Source organism: Sminthopsis crassicaudata, chromosome 1, assembly GCF_048593235.1.
Source record: "Sminthopsis crassicaudata isolate SCR6 chromosome 1, ASM4859323v1, whole genome shotgun sequence".
Classification (NCBI taxonomy): Eukaryota; Metazoa; Chordata; class Mammalia; order Dasyuromorphia; family Dasyuridae; genus Sminthopsis; species Sminthopsis crassicaudata.
The window spans coordinates 635265557-635287083 of record NC_133617.1 but is presented as its reverse complement, the minus strand read 5'-3'; the positions used below and the strand labels follow the sequence as shown (position 1 = coordinate 635287083).

The 21527-nt window shown below is 35.0% G+C and overlaps 1 protein-coding gene across 1 annotated transcript in view; it reads left to right on the top strand.

Moving 5' to 3' along the window:
- Nucleotides 1-21527, top strand: part of ERMP1 (endoplasmic reticulum metallopeptidase 1) — a 46944-nt gene that overhangs the window by 21851 nt on the left and 3566 nt on the right. Inside the window, exons 7-14 of the mRNA XM_074282869.1 lie at nucleotides 1867-2079; nucleotides 3922-4142; nucleotides 8597-8771; nucleotides 10632-10822; nucleotides 13415-13567; nucleotides 19326-19528; nucleotides 20182-20297; nucleotides 20790-20953. Coding sequence (XP_074138970.1) covers nucleotides 1867-2079; nucleotides 3922-4142; nucleotides 8597-8771; nucleotides 10632-10822; nucleotides 13415-13567; nucleotides 19326-19528; nucleotides 20182-20297; nucleotides 20790-20953 — 1436 coding nt within the window. The remainder of the gene's footprint in view (nucleotides 1-1866; nucleotides 2080-3921; nucleotides 4143-8596; nucleotides 8772-10631; nucleotides 10823-13414; nucleotides 13568-19325; nucleotides 19529-20181; nucleotides 20298-20789; nucleotides 20954-21527) is intronic.

The window sequence follows — 21527 nt, the reverse complement described above, 5'->3', positions numbered from 1 at the left end:
TAACTAGGCATGTTCCACTTTTTTTTAGTTGGTTTTTTGAAATGCAGAATGTATTTTCTTGTAGAAAGAACATTTTCAAAGGTGACTAGGTATTTGGACTAGCCTAAAAAACCTAACGCTATACTGTAGCCAAAAGTCATACAAATGGTACTGTTTCAATCTACCCAATCATCATTGAGAAACCTTTTTCTCTGAGGAAAAATTCTGAGTTATTGCTGATAAATATAAGAATCCCTTTTCACCTGGGAACCAGAAGTACTTTTATGATTTTGACTGTGGGGCTTCTGCTGGGATTTGTAGAAGCTACTCTTGAAGACCAGTGTTCTTGCATTTGTGTAAGAGAAAGAATTTCATCTGCCCAAGAGGAATCAAACCTTCTTCAGTCTGTATGTTTTGCTTTTATTCCCTACTGATTAAAAGCCTTAAAAAAAGATTCCATAAAAGAGTTTGATTCCATAGTGCCCTAGGAAGGGAGAGGAGAGACACATTTACGTCATTTCTTGACTTGATTTTTGCTCTAAGAGATAGAGTCAGTTGCTGAGATGTTGGGTTATTTAGGAATAATAATAATGAGCCAGCATTTACATAGCACTTTAATGTCTTTATATAAGTTATCTCATTTGATCCTCATAACAACTCTGTTAAGTAAGTGCTTTCACCATCCTCATTTTACAGATGAGGACACTGAGCTTTGATTTAGAGAGGCCAAGCCAGATACTCACATTGACACAGCTCAAGTGTCTGAGCAGGATTTCACTTCAGCTCTTCTGATTCCTAAGTCTAGTATTCTATTTACCATGCCACATGATTGTCCATCACAATATGAATTTTACTGTTCTTATTCTAGGCAGTTCTGCTGGGGTAGGATGTCATAACTGTTCTCCAAAAACCAGGGAGGTTGATTACCTTGTAGGTCTCACTGAGAAATTGGACTCTCTTAGGATAAAACTGGTCCAGTGGTGAGGTGCAGTCCTAGCTAGCTTATACCAGATCATGTGAGGGAAGAACTACATGATTTCCTAAGAGTTGTGGAGCCATCCAGATATACCAAAGATTAATTCCTAGTGGAGTACAGTAGACAGTTGAATATCATAGATAGAATCAGGAATGAGTAATTCTTCCCCTTGAGGAACCCAAGCAAGGTGGGCACAGTCAGTATGTGTTTTTTGCAGCGTTCACTTTTGCTGAAGTGAAAATGGAATAGTGGACTGCTGTGACAAATTTTATGGGAAGCGTTTGACTTTGATGGGTGAAATGAAGCTGAGAAGACAAGGGTGATGAGGATGGAAAAGCACTTGATGTGTCACTTGCCCCCTTTCAGAGCTCAAGCATACAAAGTTATCTGTAAAATTGAATGTGTGAACTATTCCTTAAATGATATGACTATCTAGATGGTGGTCATGGTAACTTGTTGAAGTTGTATTTCAAGAGACTGGCAGAAATGAAATTAAGGTCAGGAAATAGAAGCAGTGGACTTAAAACAATTTATTTCAGGAAATAGGATTGTGAAAGAAAAAAAAAGAAAAAGATACCTAGGAAGAATGTGAAGAGGAATATTTGTTTTTCACTTTAAACATAATTGAAGCTGTTGACTCCCATGACTTAATTTTTTCTACTTAAAAACATATGTGTTATGAAACTACTTGCCATCTAGGGGAAGGGGTGGAAGGAAGGAGGGGAAAAGTTGGAACAGAAGTTTTTGCAAGGGTCAATGTTGAAAAATTACCCATGCATATGTTTTGTCAATAAAAAGCTATAATAAAAACAACATCAACAAACCGTGTGTGTGTTAGAGAGAGAGAGGGGGAATAATTATATATGAGTATATTAAAATGATGTTCTATTTATGTCTACTTTTTCCTGTAGGTGACAACATTTTAGCTGTGCTTAAATATTTAGCTACATCTGATAGACTGGCTTCTTCCTTTGAGTATCGACATGGAAACATGGTCTTTTTTGATGTGCTTGGCTTGTTTGTCATAGCCTATCCAGCTCGTGTTGGTTCAATAATTAACTACATGGTAGTAGTAGCTGTTGCTCTGTACTTAGGCAAAAAATTCTTGAAGCCCAAACAGAAGGGTAAGTCTGTAACTTTGCTGTAAATATTAGGCAATAGAATCTTTATGAGGCAAATCTTTATCTTTGCACTAAATGTAGGAGAATTCTGTATTATATGTGGTCCTAAGAAAGATTTTACAAGTACTCTATTCTTCACACCTGTATTCATTAGCTTCCTCTCATAGCTCCCAAAATCTTGTCTTGTAGTCTGAATGAAATAAAAATTTATGCATTTTATACACCAGTAGGTCAAGAAGTAGGGAATGATGCTTAATGGTTAGGACATTAGCTTTGGAATTAAGACATCTTAGGTTCAATTCTTGCTTGTAATGCTGCAATTTAGTTCCTGTGATCCTAGGGAAGTCACTTGGCTTCTTTATGGCGCAGATGATTCCCAAGCCTTGAGACTGATGAATGGATAGTAGAGATGGATGCGATCTGCATCCTCATTGGAATTTTTCTAAATTGAATAAAATTATAGTTTTATATATTCCTATATCTACTTAATACATAAACACCCACCACCCACATAATAAATGTGTACATGATGTCCTGTGTGTATATGTACACATATACCTATATGCATACATACCTATACTTATAATTGTACATGCCTGTGTGTGTATGGATAAAAAGATAATACACACATACACACACACACACTGAGGCACTGTATAGAAAGTGTTGGGTCTGGAATCTGCGAGACCTGAATTCAAATCTCTTTGCAGATAGTTACCAATTGTATGACTCTGAAAAAGTCATTTAATCTCACTTTGTCTCAGTTTCCTCAACTATATAAAGGGAATAACTGCTTACCTTGTACTGCTGTTGTGAGGATCAATGACATTTTTTTAAAGTGTTTACTGTAAAATGTTTAGCATGATGCCTGGCACATCATAAGCTATGTACAAAGGCATATTCCTTTCCCACCTCAGATAGATAGATGAATGGATAGGTAGATAAGTAATGTGTGTGTTTATATTACATATAAAACATATGTTATATTACCTATATATATCACTTTTGTCATATGATATATCTAATATATTTTAATATTCAAATCATATATCTATTTGGTGGGGAGAGAGAAGGGAATAAGTATTTGCATATAGCCTACTTTGTGCTAGGCACTATGCTAAGCACTTTACAGATAAATATCTCATTGACCCTCACAACAATCCCATACAGTTATTCTCATTAACAGTTGAAGAAGCTGACGCAAATGGAGATTGTGACTTGTCTAGGGACATAAATTGGTGCCCAGCACTCTCTAGTAAATGTCTGAATCTGTATTTGAACTTGGGTCTCACTGACTCCAGGCTCAGCCCTCCATTTCTTATGCCTCATAGCTACTTTTATTTAAGGTGTCTGTCACACACTTTATATTTATATATATGTGTGTATGTGTGTGTATGTGTATACATATATATATATATATGTATACACATACACATACACACATATATACATATATATGTATATATAACATATGTGTATGTATCTTTTGATTTAGATTTTATATCGAGTAAGTCTTACAATAAAATCAATCAGATATAATAGGAGAGACTTCAAAAGCTAGTTATGCTCATTTCACACATACAGGACTGTTTTGGACTGACTCATTTGAATGTCCAGCATGGTGACATGGTTTTATAGATTGCCAATGAACATTATTTTTAGGAAAATTTTAATACCTCAAGTTACCTGTGTTAATGTTTAACAAATGTTAACTTCACTAAATCATTTTATTATTTGTAACATTGAAAACTTTACTTTTTTAACTTTTACCATAATAATTTTGCCAGTTGCTTTTATGAGTTTGTTAAAGTTTGTAATCTATACTCTTATTTTTCTTTTCTTTAGTTGCTAACTACACAAAGGATTTCTTCTGTGGGCTTGGCATCACACTGATAAGTTGGTTTACCAGCTTAGTTACTGTTCTTATTATAGCAGTGTTTATTTCTCTTATTGGACGGTCTCTTTCATGGTATAACCACTTTTACGTCTCAGTCTGTCTATATGGGACTGCAGCTGTGGCTAAGATAACACTTGTGCATACACTTGCAAAAAGATTCTATTATGTGGTAAGTGCTATAGATATTGATTGCTTATTGCTTTGGATATAACTAATGATGGAGAAGGATTACACATAAGAATTTCATTTGACAAATACTGTCTTGGATATCTGTTTATGGCTATATTGGAACTGTTTCCCCATGTTATATATATTAAATAAGGTCATGGAGCTTTGTAGTATGCTGAATTGCATTATGGTATTTATATTCTTTTTTTTAATGCTTGTTAGAACAAGTTCTTTCCTTCTCTTTTTGTATCTTTTTGTACAAATAACTTATTCTCCTTCAATCCCTTCCTGTGAGTCTTCTCGTTTATGTAACAAAGAAAAGATGTTTTCTTTATCTGATTATTATTATTATTAGTGGAAAAGAAGTATTACCAAGCTTTTTTATATTTAGTTAGAAGCATTTTTAAAACAGTTGTCTCAAAAGATTTGTTATATTTTTAAAAAAATTTTTGGTTTTTATTCTTGAATGTTAAAACAAACAAATAAACAAACAAACAAAAAAACCTACCAATTCTATAATGAAGAATTCTTTCCCTAGGAGAAATGAACTTATTTAAATCAGACAGTAAGTCAGAAAATTGTATATTGAAAAATACTAGAGTCAAGTATTTGCCATATGTACCATTTCGTGTGTCTTTTTTATACTCTGTAGATTCCAAGGCAATTGATAGAAATATTTAGCTTTAATTGGATTTTTAAAATGGCGTTATTGTTGGCTAGATTTTTTTTTTTAATCTTGTTTTGTTTGTAGTAGATTTTAATTGAGGATAATTTAGGATAAAAGTGGGCAGGCTGCTTAACAACATTTTTCAAGGATGTTTTAAAAAACGCTGGGAACCAGGGCATAGGTTAAGTTGGTACCTAGAAGAGAATTGCTCAAAAATTCAAGTCATGTAGCTTTGTTTACTAGATGCATTCAACTCTGTCCAAGCCAACTACAGAGAGGTCTTATGTTCTCTGTCTTGTTGTGGTTTCTAAGTTTTTTGGAAAGTTACAGAGACCTTTGAAGTTTTTCAGTTGTATTGGTGAAAATTTTAAATAAATCAGCTTCATAAGAACTCCTCCCATATCTCAAATAGAATGTTAGTTTTTTCCTTTTAAGAACTTTAAAAAAATGAACTTTATATTGTATCTGTAGCTTTTTTATATCATGTGACTTTTCTCCATTGACCAATTTGTAAAGATACTTGTTTGATATTTTTCCTTTTTTTTTTTTAATGATACTTTTTTATTTTTTGAAATACATGCAAAGATAGTTTTCAGCATTCACCCTTGCAAAACTTTGTGTTGCAAAATTTTCTCCCTCTCTAGGCTCCCTCCCCTAAATAGCAAGTAATCTAGTGTTAAACATTGTGCAATTCTTCTAAACATATTTCTACATTTATCATGCTGCACAAGAAAAATCAGATCAAAGGGGAAAAAAGGAGAAATAAAAAAATAAGCAAGCCACCAACCACAAAAATGGTGAAAATATTATGTTATCATCCACATTCAGTATCCACAATCCTCTCTCTGGGTGCAGATGGCTTTCTCCATCACAAGTCTATTGCAATTGACCTGAATCGTCTCATTATTGAAAAGAGCCAGATACTTGTTTGATGTTCAAAATAACAGTGAAAGGATGATAATTAAAAAAAACAAAAAGCAAAAACCAAACACCTCAGATAATTGAGTTCTGGACATTTGTTAGATTATTTTGCTTCCTGTGTTCTTTCCCTTTTCCCTTTGTGTTAATTTCATTAATACTTTAAAATTTTCCCTTAATAAGCTTTTATCATTTTGTGAGGTTGAGAGCAGCACATTGTACATTTTGAGTATTTACGGGAAACTATCTTTAGTTATTAGAAGCAGCAGAATGTCCCACTGAATTTCGTGTAGACAGTTTCCTGCAAGAGGATTCTTTTTTAGTGTTTGTACACTAATAGAATTAATATTATTAACCTGAAAATTCTTAAATGTAGCATTTGGGGGGGGGGCTGAGGCAATTGGGGGTAAAGTGACTTAGTCAGGGTCACAGAGCCAGGAAGTGTTAAGTGTCTGAGACCAGATTTGAACTCTTGACTTCAGGGCTGGTGATCTATACACTCCGCCATCTAGCTGCCCCAGCATAATTCTTTTAAAAACAAACAAAACATGCTGTCCAAATTATAACTTGGCCCAAATTTTAAATTTGGAGAATTTTCAAAAGTTCTGCCTAAAATGTGCTTTATTCTTCAAACAGCTTAAAACTGAATGAGACTTTAAAGCTATCATGTCTACTCCATCATTTCAGCAGTCAGGAAACTCCTAGGGAAGCTGGAGGACGACTTGTTTAAGCTTATCCAAGTAAGAGATCCAGAATTTGAAACCAGATCTTCCTATACAGGAATTGAAATTAATGAGGCCATGCAAATCTCTTTTCTTCTTGAGTTTGCTAAAGTGCTGAAGTTAGCAGTCATTTTTGATAACATATACCCTGAATTTTCTCAAGAACTGTATTCAGCTTTATGGCAGAAGGGCCCCATTAATACCACCCAGTGGTATTAATGTAAAGTCTTATATTTTCAAAATATACCTATACAGATTATGTACAGTTCATATCAGGAAATTTCTAATTGAGGTTTTATTATTGTTACTTATAAAATTATTTTTTGACCTTTTTTCTGTTCCTTTTTTTTCTATCTGTTTTTATTGGTCCAGATTCCCTATTCAGGAATGTATGACAAAGACAGCCACACAGTTAAGGAGAGGGTGAAGGGAGATGGTAAGGGCTTCAGAGGTGCTTGTCCTTTGGTCACAGTTTGGATAATAATTACCTTCCTGTATAGTTTCACCTGTGTGAGTTAGGTTTGGTGTCAATGAAGTTAGAAATCAACATGCATGTTCAATGGAAGTAATTTATAGTGAAGTACAGAATTGTGTCCTTCTAGAATGACAGTCTGTTTAGCTTATTTCTTCCATTGTGAATTTTATGTTTTTTGTGGGAGGGAAAAAGATGGGGGGAGAAGGAAAGGAAAAAAAGGAGGGACAGACAGAAAAAGAGAGAGAGAGTGGTGTGTGTGTGTGTGTGTGTGTGTGTGTGTGTATGTGTGCGCGCGCGCGTGTGGTGTGTGTGTTTTCTTATACAGGTGTTCACGTACCAATATATTATAAATGATAGGATAAGGAACACTGCTTTGTGTATATATAATAGGTACCTAAAAAGTACTTATTAAGTCGAATTATTGAATTGGCTGCCAACTTTTAGAACTCTTGAATAAAGGGAAGGCCAATTTAAATTGCTAAGGAAACAATGCTTTTGGTATTAATAATATGTTGTCATTTTCAATTGGTGTTGGAAAGATCTATTTTGGGGAGCAGGATCTACTGAAGGTACATATTGTAGTGGATGGTTGGAGCAGTACTTTTATCTAAGTTGTCTTCATGTCCTACTTCTTTCCACCCCTTTCTTACTTTCCCATTGCTTAATGTCTCACTGTAGTTCCCAGTATAAAGATATAAAGCCAGAAAAAAAGCAGGGCTTTTGGGAAGTAGGAGGAGCATAGTGTGTATGATGTAGCAGAGCCCAGGTGAACTTTGTAATCACGTTCCTTCATTCTGGAAAGCTAGATGAAAAGGGACAAAATAAAGGGATTCATTTTTTTTAGTAACCTTTGGGTACCCCTTAAAATTAGATTACTGGTATCCAGTATTGGTGCTGTTGCTACTACTACTATGAACAACAAGAGTAATAATGGCCCTGAAGACAGAGAATGAAACATATTAGCAGAGGGGAGGATAATTTGAGGACAGATGCATTCCCTTACAGAGATTACATTTTCAGATGTAGGCTACATATTTGTTTTAATTTTTTTTTCTTTTATAAGAAAGGGTTCAGTTCCAAAGTGGTGAAGGGCAGTGGGAAGACATATCTATGTATTATAGTTAGCAAAAACAAAAGGCATTAAAAACCAAAACAGATTAGCATAGAGACAGTCTATTGGGTCTGCTGCTTCTAGATTTGAAAGACTTAGATTCAGTCCTTGTCTCTGATAATTTATTAGCTGTGTGTCCCTAAGTAAATCATTTAATTTCTGCCTCAGTTACCTCATCTATAAAATGAGTAGACCAATACTAATTCACAGGGAATTAGGCGAAGCATTTTGTAAAACAAAGCAATATATGCAAGTGAACTATTTATTTAGAGTAATTTGTTCCAAAAAGCATGGTTTCAGGTGGAATCTTATTTTAGGGTACAGTTCCATAGGAAAAATATAGTAACCTATAAGTTCAACAGTGTTTCAGTAGGGTTTCACAACTTTGGTTTGGTTATAAGGTTATACTATAAAACAGTAATAATTAGGAATCTTTTGCTGGGATATGCCTCTTTGGGAGGAGTTTGCTTTGTCAGTAAGTATTAACTTAAAAGGGTACTGAAGTGATTATATTAAATTGAAAAAAAATAAACTGTCCTATGAAACTTTGTTTTTCTTTCAGCACACAAGTGAACAATACCTGGGAGAAGTATTTTTTGACATTTCACTATTTGTGCATTGTGGTTCTCTTCTTCTACTCACTTCCCAAGGACTGTGTTCGGCATTTATTAGTGCAATTTGGGTGGTGTTTCCATTGCTCACAAAGCTGCTTATCAATAAGGAATTCAAGGAAAATGGTAAGGGCTTTTGTCATACACTTTAGGGTGCAAATTGTTCCTAATTATACTCCAGATATATTTCTTGGGCACTTTGATCTGTGCTGTATAGAATGTTTTTGTTAAAAATTCCAAGTTAATTTGTTAATAGTTATTCTTTTTTTTCCCTTTTTTCTCTAAATTAATGTTGATAGGGATCTTATATCTAAAATAAGGGATAATCCCATTTATTTTACTAATTTTTTTGTTAGAGTTTTACACTTAATCTAAGCAAAAAATGGTCAAAATATATCTGAGGATCTAGCAGGTGTATTTAAGTAACTTCTAACATTAAAAATTGAAATATCTAGGCTCAGAAATGGGTGCGTTGAGAGATTAGGCTCATCTTGCTTTGGGGTTGAGCTTTCTAGAATAGTACCTTATTATTCCTTCCACAAGATACTGTGTTTTTTCTTTAGCTAAAGATATGGTAACTACTAGCTAATGTCTTCCCTTCTACTTTTCTCTTCAAAAAAGGAAAAGTCAATATGGGGCAGGACTTCACAGGACTTTGTAAATAAATATTTCACCATTTCTTCTGGACTATAATAGTCTCCTTGATTCTATTCAGTTGGGGGTTTCTTCAGTTTTCAGAAATTGCCTCATCTCTATCCCCCATTCCCATTTTGGCTGCTGATGGGAGATTCTGATTAATTTGTTAAACACTAGTTGCATTAGTTTTCATGATGTGATTGTTGATTTCACTTGAGTTTTTCTAGAATGGTAAAAATATTGTAGTTTTAATTACTTTGCAACTCTGCCTCTAGTTTTTAGAGAACCACAGTTAGGTTACAGATATGAGTAGGTGGGATCCTTAGCCTGAGTTTGAAATTAATGATGAGAGAGTGGGGAGAAGACACATTCTTTTAAATCTCCTATGCTGTTCTTAGCATCCACAATACAGATCATAAACAAAAAATATCTAAGAAGTGATTTGAAACTATTGGAAAGTTGATTATATGTGAATTCAAAAGCCTCTGTTATTCTACTAAAATGTGTTCCTAGGCTTTTCTCCAACTTAATCCAGTAATGTTTACATAGTTACTGTGTACAAGGGATTGGGCTAATTGATGCAAGGAAAAACAGTACCTGTCCTTAAGGTGCTAACTTTTTTTTTAAGCATAGATATAACATATGAACAGGTATTGTCTATCTGGGGTAGTGGGAGGAGGAAATTAAGAGAGACTTCTCCTATTAGAAGAATAGCATATGAGCTGAGTCCTGAGAAGAAGTCAGTTTCTTTTTTTTGGTTATAGCTAGGTGAATTGCCTTTGTCCACCTATGCTCTAATTGTTCCTCAAGGATCTTACTCATTTGGTTTCTGTTACATGAATTTTTCCTTTATGACATCCTGGGTTATTTCTGTCCTTTAGACCTGACATCTGTTACCACTATACCATTCAATCCAAACTTTTTCTTCTTTATGTCTCCAAATACTTGTCTTTTTTCAAGGTTTAGTTCAGATGCCACCTTTTCTTTGAAACCTTTAATATACTCCTCTTCATGCTCTCCAACATTGTAAATAATCCTTACTTCCTCAGTTTTGATTTTCCTGTGCTTTTTTGTGTACATGTTGTAACCCTGCCTCCAGTGTCTTCAACAGTTTTTACACACACACACACACACACACACACACACACACATGCTACTGTATCAGAATTTGCCTGCCTTCTTACTCTACATTTAAAATTTCACAAGAATGACAAGTGTTAAACATTTTTTCTTAAATATTTAAGTAACTAGTAGATATTCCATAATTGCTTTTCAAATATATGGTGATAAAAATCTAGATCTAAATTCAGAATAGATTGTAAACTTTTTTTTCTCCCCTCTGTCTTACAGGTGCCAAAGGAAGATTTATCTTGACTTACCTTCTGGGCATGTTTATTCCATATCTTTATGCACTGTACCTCATTTGGGCTGTGTTTGAAATGTTTACACCTATCTTAGGAAGAAGTGGTTCAGAAATTCCACCTGATGTTGTGTTGGCTTCCATTCTGGCTCTCTGTGCAATGATTTTGTCTTCTTATTTTGTAAGAAAAAAATTTAGTTTTTCTTTTCTTTTTGATTGCCAGTATGTGGTTAGATGTAGCAATACTGGTTCATATTTATATTTTAGTAACTGGGGAGGATATATTAAAGGGACAAATAGCAACATAAATATAATTGAATGAAAAATCTGTGGGTTAGATGATCTGAGTAAGCATTTTATTTTGATCCAGGTCTCTACTTAAACTTTCTAAATTGTCTTTGTTATATTTTGTTTTGAGATTGTAGAGGCTGTTGCAGATGATAATTGAGTTCCATTTTAATGAAGTTTACTTGATACAGAATCTCACTGAATGATTATTGATATTTTTTATGAACTCTTGAGAATAAACACATAGCATTTAGGTCACATAACACAGCTAGAGGGAGGAGAAACAATAATTGATAGATTAGTAATAATTTAGTAATAATATCTTAAGCTGAATCATTGATTTAAGTAATTAGTCAATAAACATTTATTAAAGACTTACTGCATAATAGATAGACACTATGCTAGTTGTGGGGGATACAAAGACAAAAATGAAACAATATTTGTCCTAAAACAACTTAGATTTTATTGGGGAGGAGGAATAAAATACACACACATATAAGTATATATAAAATCAAAATAAAATAAGAAAAGAAGCAGTTTTGAGAGTGAAGCTTCAACAGCTGCAATATAAGTAGTGATTTTAAAGCTAAGTTATGCAGTGATTTAGAGATTTTGAAGCACTGAGCCTTCTAGGCACAGAAGATAGCCTATTCAAAGTTACAGAGATGAAGAACATCTAGAAAGGCACTTTGGTTGGGCCAAATGGTATGTAAAGGGAAGTAATGTATAATAAAGTTGGAACTAGTTTGTGAAGAACTTTAAATGACATACAGGGGAGTTTTTGTTTAATCTTAGAGGTAATAGTTTAATTAAGCAGGGGAGTGCCCTGTATATAGTGCTAATTTTGAAGTCAAAAAGTCTGGTTTCACATCCTCACTCTGCCAATTCCTAGGACATGTAACCATGGCTAAAACTTAAACCTCTAGCCCAGTGTACTCATTCCTAAAATGAAAGGATTGAGCTGTCTGACCTCTAAGATTGCTTATACTTCCAAATCTATATAATTTTGGAAGTGGTGTTTGTGGCATGGATGAGAAAAGGGAGAGACCTGAGGCAGGCAGACAAATGAGGTTATTCTACTAGTTAAGGTGAGTATATGAAGGACAGGGCAGGGGCAGCTGGGTGGTGCAGTGGGTAGAGCTCTGGCCCTGCACTCAGGAGGGTTTCAGGCACTTAATGCTACCTAGGTGGGTGACACTGAGCAAGTCATTTAACATCAATTACCTCAACAAAAAATAAAAAAGATATTGTGTTGGTAGAATCCTTAAGTTCTTTATTTATTAAAATTACTTCTTGAAACCAACAACATTTATTTAAGGAACAAAACTTTAGGGTTATCAGAGAGTCAAAAGATTGATGTTTGAGTTCTGATTGCTACTTTAATGTCTGAGTATAATGCTTGTGCAAAACCTACTGATAGTTGTGAAGATCAAAGTGAGATGAATGGATGAACATATTTTAACTATTACTTTTGTCCTAAGAACTGTGCTAAGTGTTGGGCATACAAGTAGGAAAATAGTGATAATCCCTGCCCTGAAAGCATTCACATGCTAATGGCAGAAAAAAACTACATAAAGAAAGTTTCCCTGCAGAGATGATGAGAAGGGTCAGATTTCCTAAGAGCCCAATTATATGTTGGGAATAAGGCCCTAGGCCTCTGAGCTTATATCAGTAAGTAAGGAATAATGTCAGGGACCTAGAGGACCCAAGGAGACAGTAGCAAAGCAGATGATGAGACCTGGTCATATCACCAGAAGGAATAGGGTTGGCATGTCCCCTCACCCACGCTGCCCAGATCAGCAGAAGGGATAAGGGGGGGACAAATTGAGGGATTGTTACTCGGCCAGGCCAGCACTGGGGGTAGAGTTAGGGTAGTTCCTACAGTTGTAAGTCTTTCTGTCCCCTATGAAGTGTAACTACAGTTGTAAGATAAATAACATGTTGGTGTGAATGTTGGAAATTTGAGGGAATCTCAGAAAGAATAAGAGTGTACTCCAGTATTTTTGCACAAAGTGACCATGGGAAAAATCACTTAGCTACTTGAGTATTAGTTTCTTTATCTGTAAGGTGGGGATACTATTTGTGCTGTCTTCCTTGTTAGATATGTGGTCAGGAAGGTGCTTTATATACTTCACAGTATTGTAAAATGTGAGCTATTGTTGAGCTGTTGGTCTTACATTTTCTCCCTTCAAAATCTGGTTTGGTTTCTCTTTTTTCTGCTGAGTTCTAGGTGATATTAAAAGTAAAATTTACATTTTGAACTATTTTGTAAGCATTGTAATGTAAGCATTGAGAAAATAGACACATTGATCTCTTAAGTGACTAGTTTGTGCTGGTTTTACCTTTCTTCTGCTCTGTGTATTGGGTTAGCTGAGTGAGTGAGTAGAAAAAGCCTGCACATAATTTAAATGATGAGTGCTTTTAACAGCATCTTTTAATCAATGATATCTGTTATTGATGCCACTTTTTGTGTGTTATGTTTCAGATTTCCTTCATCTATCTTGCCAAAAACACAAAGGTGACAATATTTGCTTTGGCTTCAGTATGTGCAGTTACATTACTTCTAGTTTGCAGTGGCATCTTCTTTCCATATAGTGCTGATCCTGCTAATCCAAAGCCCAAGAGAGTCTTTCTTCAGGTAAAAACAAAACTACACAGACACACATGCATGCGCACACCTATTAAAAAAAAGACACAAAAAAAGCCACCAACCTTTTTATGTTAGTTATTTTAAGATTTTAGGAGGATTTTGAGCTGCATTAATTATCAGAAAGCCAGGCTCCCATTCTAGGTTTAATCTTGTTGAGCTGATCTTGGCTTTTTTAGTGTATAGCAATAAGGAAAAAACTGAGCAGTGATACATGCTCATCAAGAAGAGCATTTTTGTTAGCTGGACATGAAATAAAATGATAATTTCTTAGAGATCTAATAAAAACATATTCATTTAGCCAAATCAGAACAAGCAAAAATAAGTGGTGTGTGTGTGTGTGTGTGTGTGTGTGTGTGTGTGTATAAAACTTTGAGTGCTAAGTTCTCTCCCTTCTTCCCTCTCCCCACACCTCATTGAGAAATCAAGCAATTCTATATAGATTCTACATACGTAGTCATGCAAAAACATTTCCATATTCGTCATGTTGTGGGGGGAGGGACACACACACACACACACACACACACACACACCCCCAAAAAATTTAAAGAAAATAAAAGAAGTATGCTTTAATCTGTATTCAAACTCTATCAGTTCTTTCTCTGGGGATGGATAGCATTTTTCATCAAATCTTTCAGAGTTGTCTGGATTATTGTATTGCTGAGAATAACTAAGTCATTCACACCTGATCATCTGTATGCATGCAGTACATTTTATCTGAGCTTATGGAAGTCTTTCCAGTTTTCTTCAAGAGTATCCTGCTCATCATTTCTTATAGTGCAATAGTATTCCATCATAAACACATATAACAGCTTACTCAACCATTCCCCAATTGATGGATATCCTCTCAATATCTAATTCTTTGCCCTCAGAAAAGAACTGCTATCAATATTTTTGTACATACAGGTCTTTTTCCTTTTTGTTTTTTCTCTCTTTTGGGTTACAGACCTAGTAGTGGTATTAATAGGTCAAAGGATATGCGTGATTTTATAGCCCTTTGGATATAATTACAAATTGCTATACAGGATGGTTGAATTACTTCACAACTCCACCAGCAGTGTATTGATGTTTCATTTTCCCCAGATGTCCCTCTACCATTTATCATTTTTTGAGATAGTACCTCAGAATTGTTTTAATTTGTATATCTCCAATCAGTAGTGAGTTACAGCATTTCTTCATAAGGCTATATAGCAGGGGTTCTCAAACTAGGCCCGTGGGCCAGAGGTGGCCGCTGAGGACGTTGATGCCGCCCGCCTGGTTTTGGCAAATGGGCTGAGGGGTGGTGATAGAGTGTGAGCTTTTGTTTTTACTATAGTCCGGCCCTCCCACAGTCTGAGGGACAGTGAACTGGCTCCCTATTTAAAAAGTTTGAGGACCACTGCTATATAGCTTTGATTACTTCTTGTGAAAATTCTTCATATCTTTTGATGATTTATCATTTGAGGAGTGGTACTTATTTTTATAAATTTGATACAGTTCTCTACATGTTAGAGAAGAAATGCCTTCATCCGAGAAACTTGTTTCAAATTTTTTGTCCCACATTTACTATTGTTAGCTGTCCATCATCTTCTCCCCATCCCATTAGTCTATTCTCTATTTTCGTCCTGTCCCTCCCCAAAAGTGTTTTGTTTCTATCTCTTCTTCCAGTCTGCCCTCTCTTCTCTTTCTCCCCATCTTCTCTTATCCCTTTTCCCTCCTACATTCCTGTAAGGTAAGATAGATTTCTATATCTAGATGAGTGTGTATGTGCTTCCCTCTTTGAACTAATTCTGATGAGAATGAAGTTCATTCATCCCTCTGTAAATTTCCCCTCTTCCTCTCTAATGTAAAAACTTTTTCTTTATCTCTTTTATGTGTGATAATTTACCCCATTTTATTTCTCTTTGCCTTTCTCCCAGTGCATTTCCTCTCGCCCCTTAATTTTAATTTTTAGATATCATTCTTTCACATTCAACTAAAACATATGATCTCTGTCTACATATATTCTTTCTAACTGCCCTAATAATGAGAAAGTTCTTATGAATTACAATATCATCTTCTCTTGTAGGAATATAAATTGTTTAACTTTATTGAGTTCTTTATGATTTCCCTTTCCTGTTTAACTTTTTGTGATTTTCTTCAGTATTACTTTTTAAAGTCAGATATTTTTATTCAGCTCTGTCCTTTTCATCAAAACTGATTTAAAATCCTTTATTTCATTGAATATCTATTTAAGATTACCCTTGTTTATTCTGAGTGATTCTTGTTTGTAATTCTAGTTTCTTTGCCTTTCAGAATATCATATTCCAGGTTCTCTGATCTTTTAATATAGAAGCTGCTAAATTTTGTGTTAGCCCAACTGTGGCTCCATGATCTCACTTAAATTGTTTCTTTCTGGCTGCTTGCAATATTTTCTCCTTGATTTGGGAACTCTGGAATTTGTCTATAACATTCCTGGGTGTTTTTATTTTGGAAACTTTCAGAAGGTGATTGATGTATTCTTTCAACCCTTTGTTTTAGACTATCAGGACAATTTTCCTTGATAATTTCTTGAAGCATGATCTCTGGGATTTTTTTTTTTAATCATAGCTTTTATATAGGACAATAATTTAAAAATTATCTCTCCTATACCTATATTCCAGATCAGTTGTTTTTCCAGTCAGATATTTCACATTGTCTTCTATTTTTTCATTCTTTTGGTTTTGTTTTATTCTTAATTTCTCATAAAATTAATTTTTACTTATTCAGTTCTAGTTTTAAAAGAATTTCTTCAGTGAGCTTTAAGTACTTTTAAAGGAGTTGTTTTCTTCAATGGATTTTTAAAAATTTCTTTTGGCCAATTCTGCTTTTTAAGGCATTCTCATTAGGTCAAAGAGCTAAGAGCTAGTCTGTTTTTAAGATGTTAATTTTTGTGTAGGGTTTTTTTTTTTTTTTTTTTTTTTTTACCAAGCTGTATAGACTTATTTTTCATGATTTTCTTACATCATTCTTATTTCTCTTCCCAATTTTTCCTCTTCCTCTCTTACTTGATTTTCAATATCCTTTCTTGAGTTTTTCTCTGGCCTGAGATCAATTCATATTTTTCTTGGAGGCTTTGGTTGTGGGAGCTTTGATTTTGTTATCTTCTGAGTGTTTTGGTATTCTTTGTCACCATAGTAACTTCCTATGGTCAGAATCTTTTTCTGTTTGCACATTTTTTTCCAGCTTATTACTTGACTTTTAACTCTTTGTTAAACTAGGGATCAGATGGTCAAAGGATATGAATAGACAATTTTCAGATGAAAAAATTGAAACTATTTCTAGCCATATGAAAAGATGCTCCATGTCATCATTAATCAGAGAACTGCAAATTAAGACAACTCTGAGATACTACACACCTGTCAGATTGGCTAAGATGACAGGAACAAATAATGATGAATGTTGGAGGGGATGTGGGAAAACTGGGACACTGATACATTGCTGGTGGAGTTGTGAAAGAATCCAGCCATTCTGGAGAACAATTTGGAACTATGCCCAAAAAGTTATCAAACTGTGCATACCCTTTGATCCAGCAGCGCTACTACTGGGCTTATATCCCAAGAAATACTAAAGAAGGGAAAGGGTTCTGTATGTGCCAAAATGTTTGTGACAGCCCTTTTTGTAGTGGCCAGACACTGGAAACTGAGTGGGTGCCCATCAGTTGGAGATTGGCTGAATAAATTGTGGTATATGAATGTTATGGAATATTATTGTTCTCTAAGAAATGACCAGCAGGATGATTTCAGAAAGGAATGAAATCATTATACAACAATACTATATGATGATCAATTCTGATGGACCTGACCCTCTTCAACAATGAGATGAACCAAATCAGTTCCAATATAGCAGTAATGAATCGAACCAGCTACACCCAGCGAAAGAACTCTGGGAGATGACTATGAACCACTACATAGCACTTCCAATCCCTCTATTTTTGTCTGCCTGCATTTTTTATTTCCTTCACATGTTAAGTGTATATTATTTCAAAGTCTGATTCTTCTTGTGCAGCAAAATAACTGTATGGACATGTATATTGTATTTAACATATACTTTAACATATTTAACATGTATTGGTCTACCTGCCATCTGGGGGAGGAGGTGGGGGGGGGAAGAGGGGAAAAATTGGAACAAAAGGTTTTGCAAGTGTCAATGCTGAAAAATTACAACCATGCATATATCTTGTAAATAAAAAGCTATTAAAAAAAAAAAAAAGTAGGGATTAGCTTTCAAGGTGGAGGGAGCACTGTCCCAGCTTTGGGGATTTTGTATAGTTGTTTTCAGAGACACTTGTGGGGACCTGTAAGTTTTTCATTCTTTCAAGGTGGTTTGATCTAGAGAATTGTATTTACTTCTCTACTGGCCTATACTTTGAACTGGGAAGTAACCATAAGCACCCTTTTCTGCCCTGAAATTGTGAGGAGGGTCCTTACTCCCCTGTAGTTGCAAGCTCTGTATGGTAGTACTCCTCTCTGCCCTGGTACTGCCACAGGGATCCAAATGTGGGCAAGGCAGCATAGGTCTGCCTTAGTGCTATCAAAGAGACCTTATAATCTTTTCTTAAGTAGTTGTTAGATTCTCTAATATCTGTGGGTCGAGAGTTCTGCCAGGTAGCTAATTCATTGATTTCAAAGCATGCTGGGGCTGTGGTCAGCTGTGCTATGCTCTCACTCGGGTATGACAGACCTTTCCTGCTGATTTGAGTTGTCTTGGCTGGAAAATTATTTTACCCCAAACTTTTATGAGTTCTGTTGCTCAAGGAATTGTCTTATGGCATTATTTAACGGTGTTGGGGGAGAATTACAATGAAGCTCTGCCTTTTAAACTCTGCTATCCTGACTCTGCCCCTTAAAAAGATATATTTTCAAAATCACAACATTGTAAAAATATTTGAGAAGCACATGTTAAGGTGTTGTTTGTTTGGGGTTTTTTTGCTGAGGCAATTAGGGGTAAATGACTTGTCCAGGGTCACACAGCTAGGAAGTGTTAAATGTCTGAGGCCATCTAACTGCCCTCCCCTTAAGTTTTAATGCATTATAGCTATAAATATATTTACAAATTATCTTATGATTAAATTTAAAGTTGTATTTCTCTAGACTGACAACAAATTCCCCTAAACTTTGGGAAAATACAGGCTGTTTTGTTCATTAAAGTACTGGTGAATTTGAAGAAAGAGTTGATTTCTGTTAGTATCACATATTCTTGGAATCCATTGGAATCTACTGCTCTGAGTTGCTGTAGAGTAATACCAATGCTTGATTAGCTTCAGCCTCCTTATTCTCTTTATTGCCCTTATTTTTTGGTAGAAGGGCTAACAAATTGTTAAAAGAATGAAAAATAGAAGGGAATTAAAAATACCGGATAATTCCTAGGTTGTTTAAGTGGGCCCTAAAATATTGACAGTTGGATGAATATACCTTATCTTGAAACAAAATAGAGAAGAACTAAAAGAAGGAGTTTCCTAAATAGAGATAAATTGTCATAGGAAATCAGCTTTATTGCTAATATGATATGGAGAAAATTTTCATTTTATAATTTCCCACATTAAAGAACCATTTATGGTAGTTTCACTTGGGTATCAGTGACTCAAGTTGTCTTTGGTATTTTACTATAAAATTTACAAAACTGTTTAGGGAGTACAGCATTTTTAGTTTTTAAAGTTGCCTTCTGATTTGATTCTTTGTCCTTTTCCAGATTTTCTTAAGAGTTTTTTTTTTTCTTTTTAAATTAATTTGTTCTTAATTTTTCTCCAAAGCATTTAACCAGAACATTTCATGGCTTGGATGGAAATATAGTGAAGAGAGATTCTGGAATATGGATTAATGGATTTGATTACACTGGAATGTCTCACATCACTCCTCATATTCCTGAGATCAATGACACCATCAGAGCCCCTTGTGAGGAGGCAGCTCCCCTCTGTGGATTTCCTTGGTATCTTCCAGTGCATTTTTTAATCAGGTTGGTAGGAACATTATTATTTGTAAATCTTTTGTAGGTAGAGATATTCAAATATTTATTAGTAACTCACTTTTCCATTTTTATTTATTTATGTGGATAGAGAATCATAAACTTTATTCAAAATTTTGCTTTGTTTTGTGGGATTAAGTTTCTCACTGTGGTAGGTCAGCTTTTTCAACTTCAGAAATTCTTTTTGGGAACTCTAGAAAGAGTAGGCTTGCATAGGATCCTCTGTCATGAGATAACAGTTGAGAAGGAAGCTTTAATCTCATTTATCTTGTTTAAGATATTTTAGAATAATCAGAAAAGTTTTCTAGGAAGCATGTATGTTTTGGGAAGAAAAGCCTGGTCCAAGACAATAAGAAGGGCAAGAGTAGCACGATTTGAAGCCTTTTTTAATTAACTAATTCTCTTGGTCTTTTGGGAGGTGTTACTTAGATTCTCTCCCCACAAATTGTAGTTGATTTTTGAAATCAATTGTCATAGAAACTACTACATTAATATGCACTAGACATCTTCAGTACTTCCCATGTATGCTGAAGAAAATGTGCTGCATTTTTGGTTCTTCACTTGAGATTCCATAATATGTGAAAAGGATTTTATAAAGCTGTAAATATATATATATATATATATATTTTTTTTTTTCAAATAAGGAAAAACTGGTACCTTCCTGCACCAGAAGTTTCTCCTGGAAACCCTTCTCGCTTTAGGCTTATATCCAAAGAGCAAACACCCTCAGAGTCTGTGAAGTTAACCTTTGAAGTAACAGGTGAGTGAGATCTGCCTTCTTTTTACTCTTTCTTTTATTTTGGTATCTTTTAACCTAGCTTTAGGGTGAGTCTGCAGTTTGTCTAAAAGTAGCTGAGGATCACCATTCTTCAGCTTAACCTTGACTGCCTTCCTTTGGCATAAGCAGCTGGCACAGGGCGGAGCCTCTTGTGTGAGCAGCACTTGGTATTTCTGTCACATGGTGGGGCTGCTTTGTGAAGGTGGGCACGACACCGTGGCATGGGGAGAACATGGGGGGAGACCCTTTTTTATGTGAGCCCTGAGATGTGTGGAGGGTTTTCCTCCCAGGAACTGAAACTCATTCTCAATAACTGTTCATTCTGAACTGTATAAATATGAGTTAGATTTTTGGCGTAAGTCAAAAGAAATTTGGGACTGGAACGCTCACAGATTGGTTTGGGGAGGAGAATGTTGACTTTTTACCATTTTGGTTTTCCTTAATGACTTTTAAATTATACTTTTTATTATATAGGTCCTAGTCACATGTCATTCTATGTCCGCACACATGAAGGATCAACCCTTTCCCGATGGTCTCTTGGCAATGGTACACCAATTACAAGTAAAGGAGGAGATTATTTTGTATTTTATTCTCATGGACTAAAGGCTTCTCCCTGGCAATTCTGGATAGATGTGCAGGTAGGAAGAAGAAAATTGATTTTGTTTTCCCAGCATTTTTTATTTTGGAAGTTTCTCTTGCATTGTACTTGTCATTTAACTCAGCTAGATCATAAAATGGAGTAGCAGTTCAGGGAGAGATGATTCCAGAAGGAGAATGGTACCTCCTTTTGATTAGGAATTCTCTTTGTGTACAAAGTGTTTGCACCCAGGGTGACACTGTAAAATGGATTGCCTGAGCGAGGATTAATTAAAAGCAGAATCAAATCATGCAGTTCTTGACTTTGTATCTGTTACATACATGTTAGGTGCTTGCCATGATTTGTTTTGTTTGAACTCTGACTTTGATCCAGGTTGAAGAGTTTTATGATAGTGGGTTTCCTCTCTGCCATGTAGAGGAAAGAACAAGAAAGAACAGCTTGGTTGAAGATTTTTTTTGAAAATTATTTTAAAAATTCTTATAGCAAGACATCATTGAAAGTTTTAATTTCTCCAAAATAGTTTTTAAAGTTAGCTGCTGGCACATACTTGATAACAAAATTCTATTTTTCTTTTCATTCTGGCATGTTCACATTTACTGGTTTTCTCACTCATC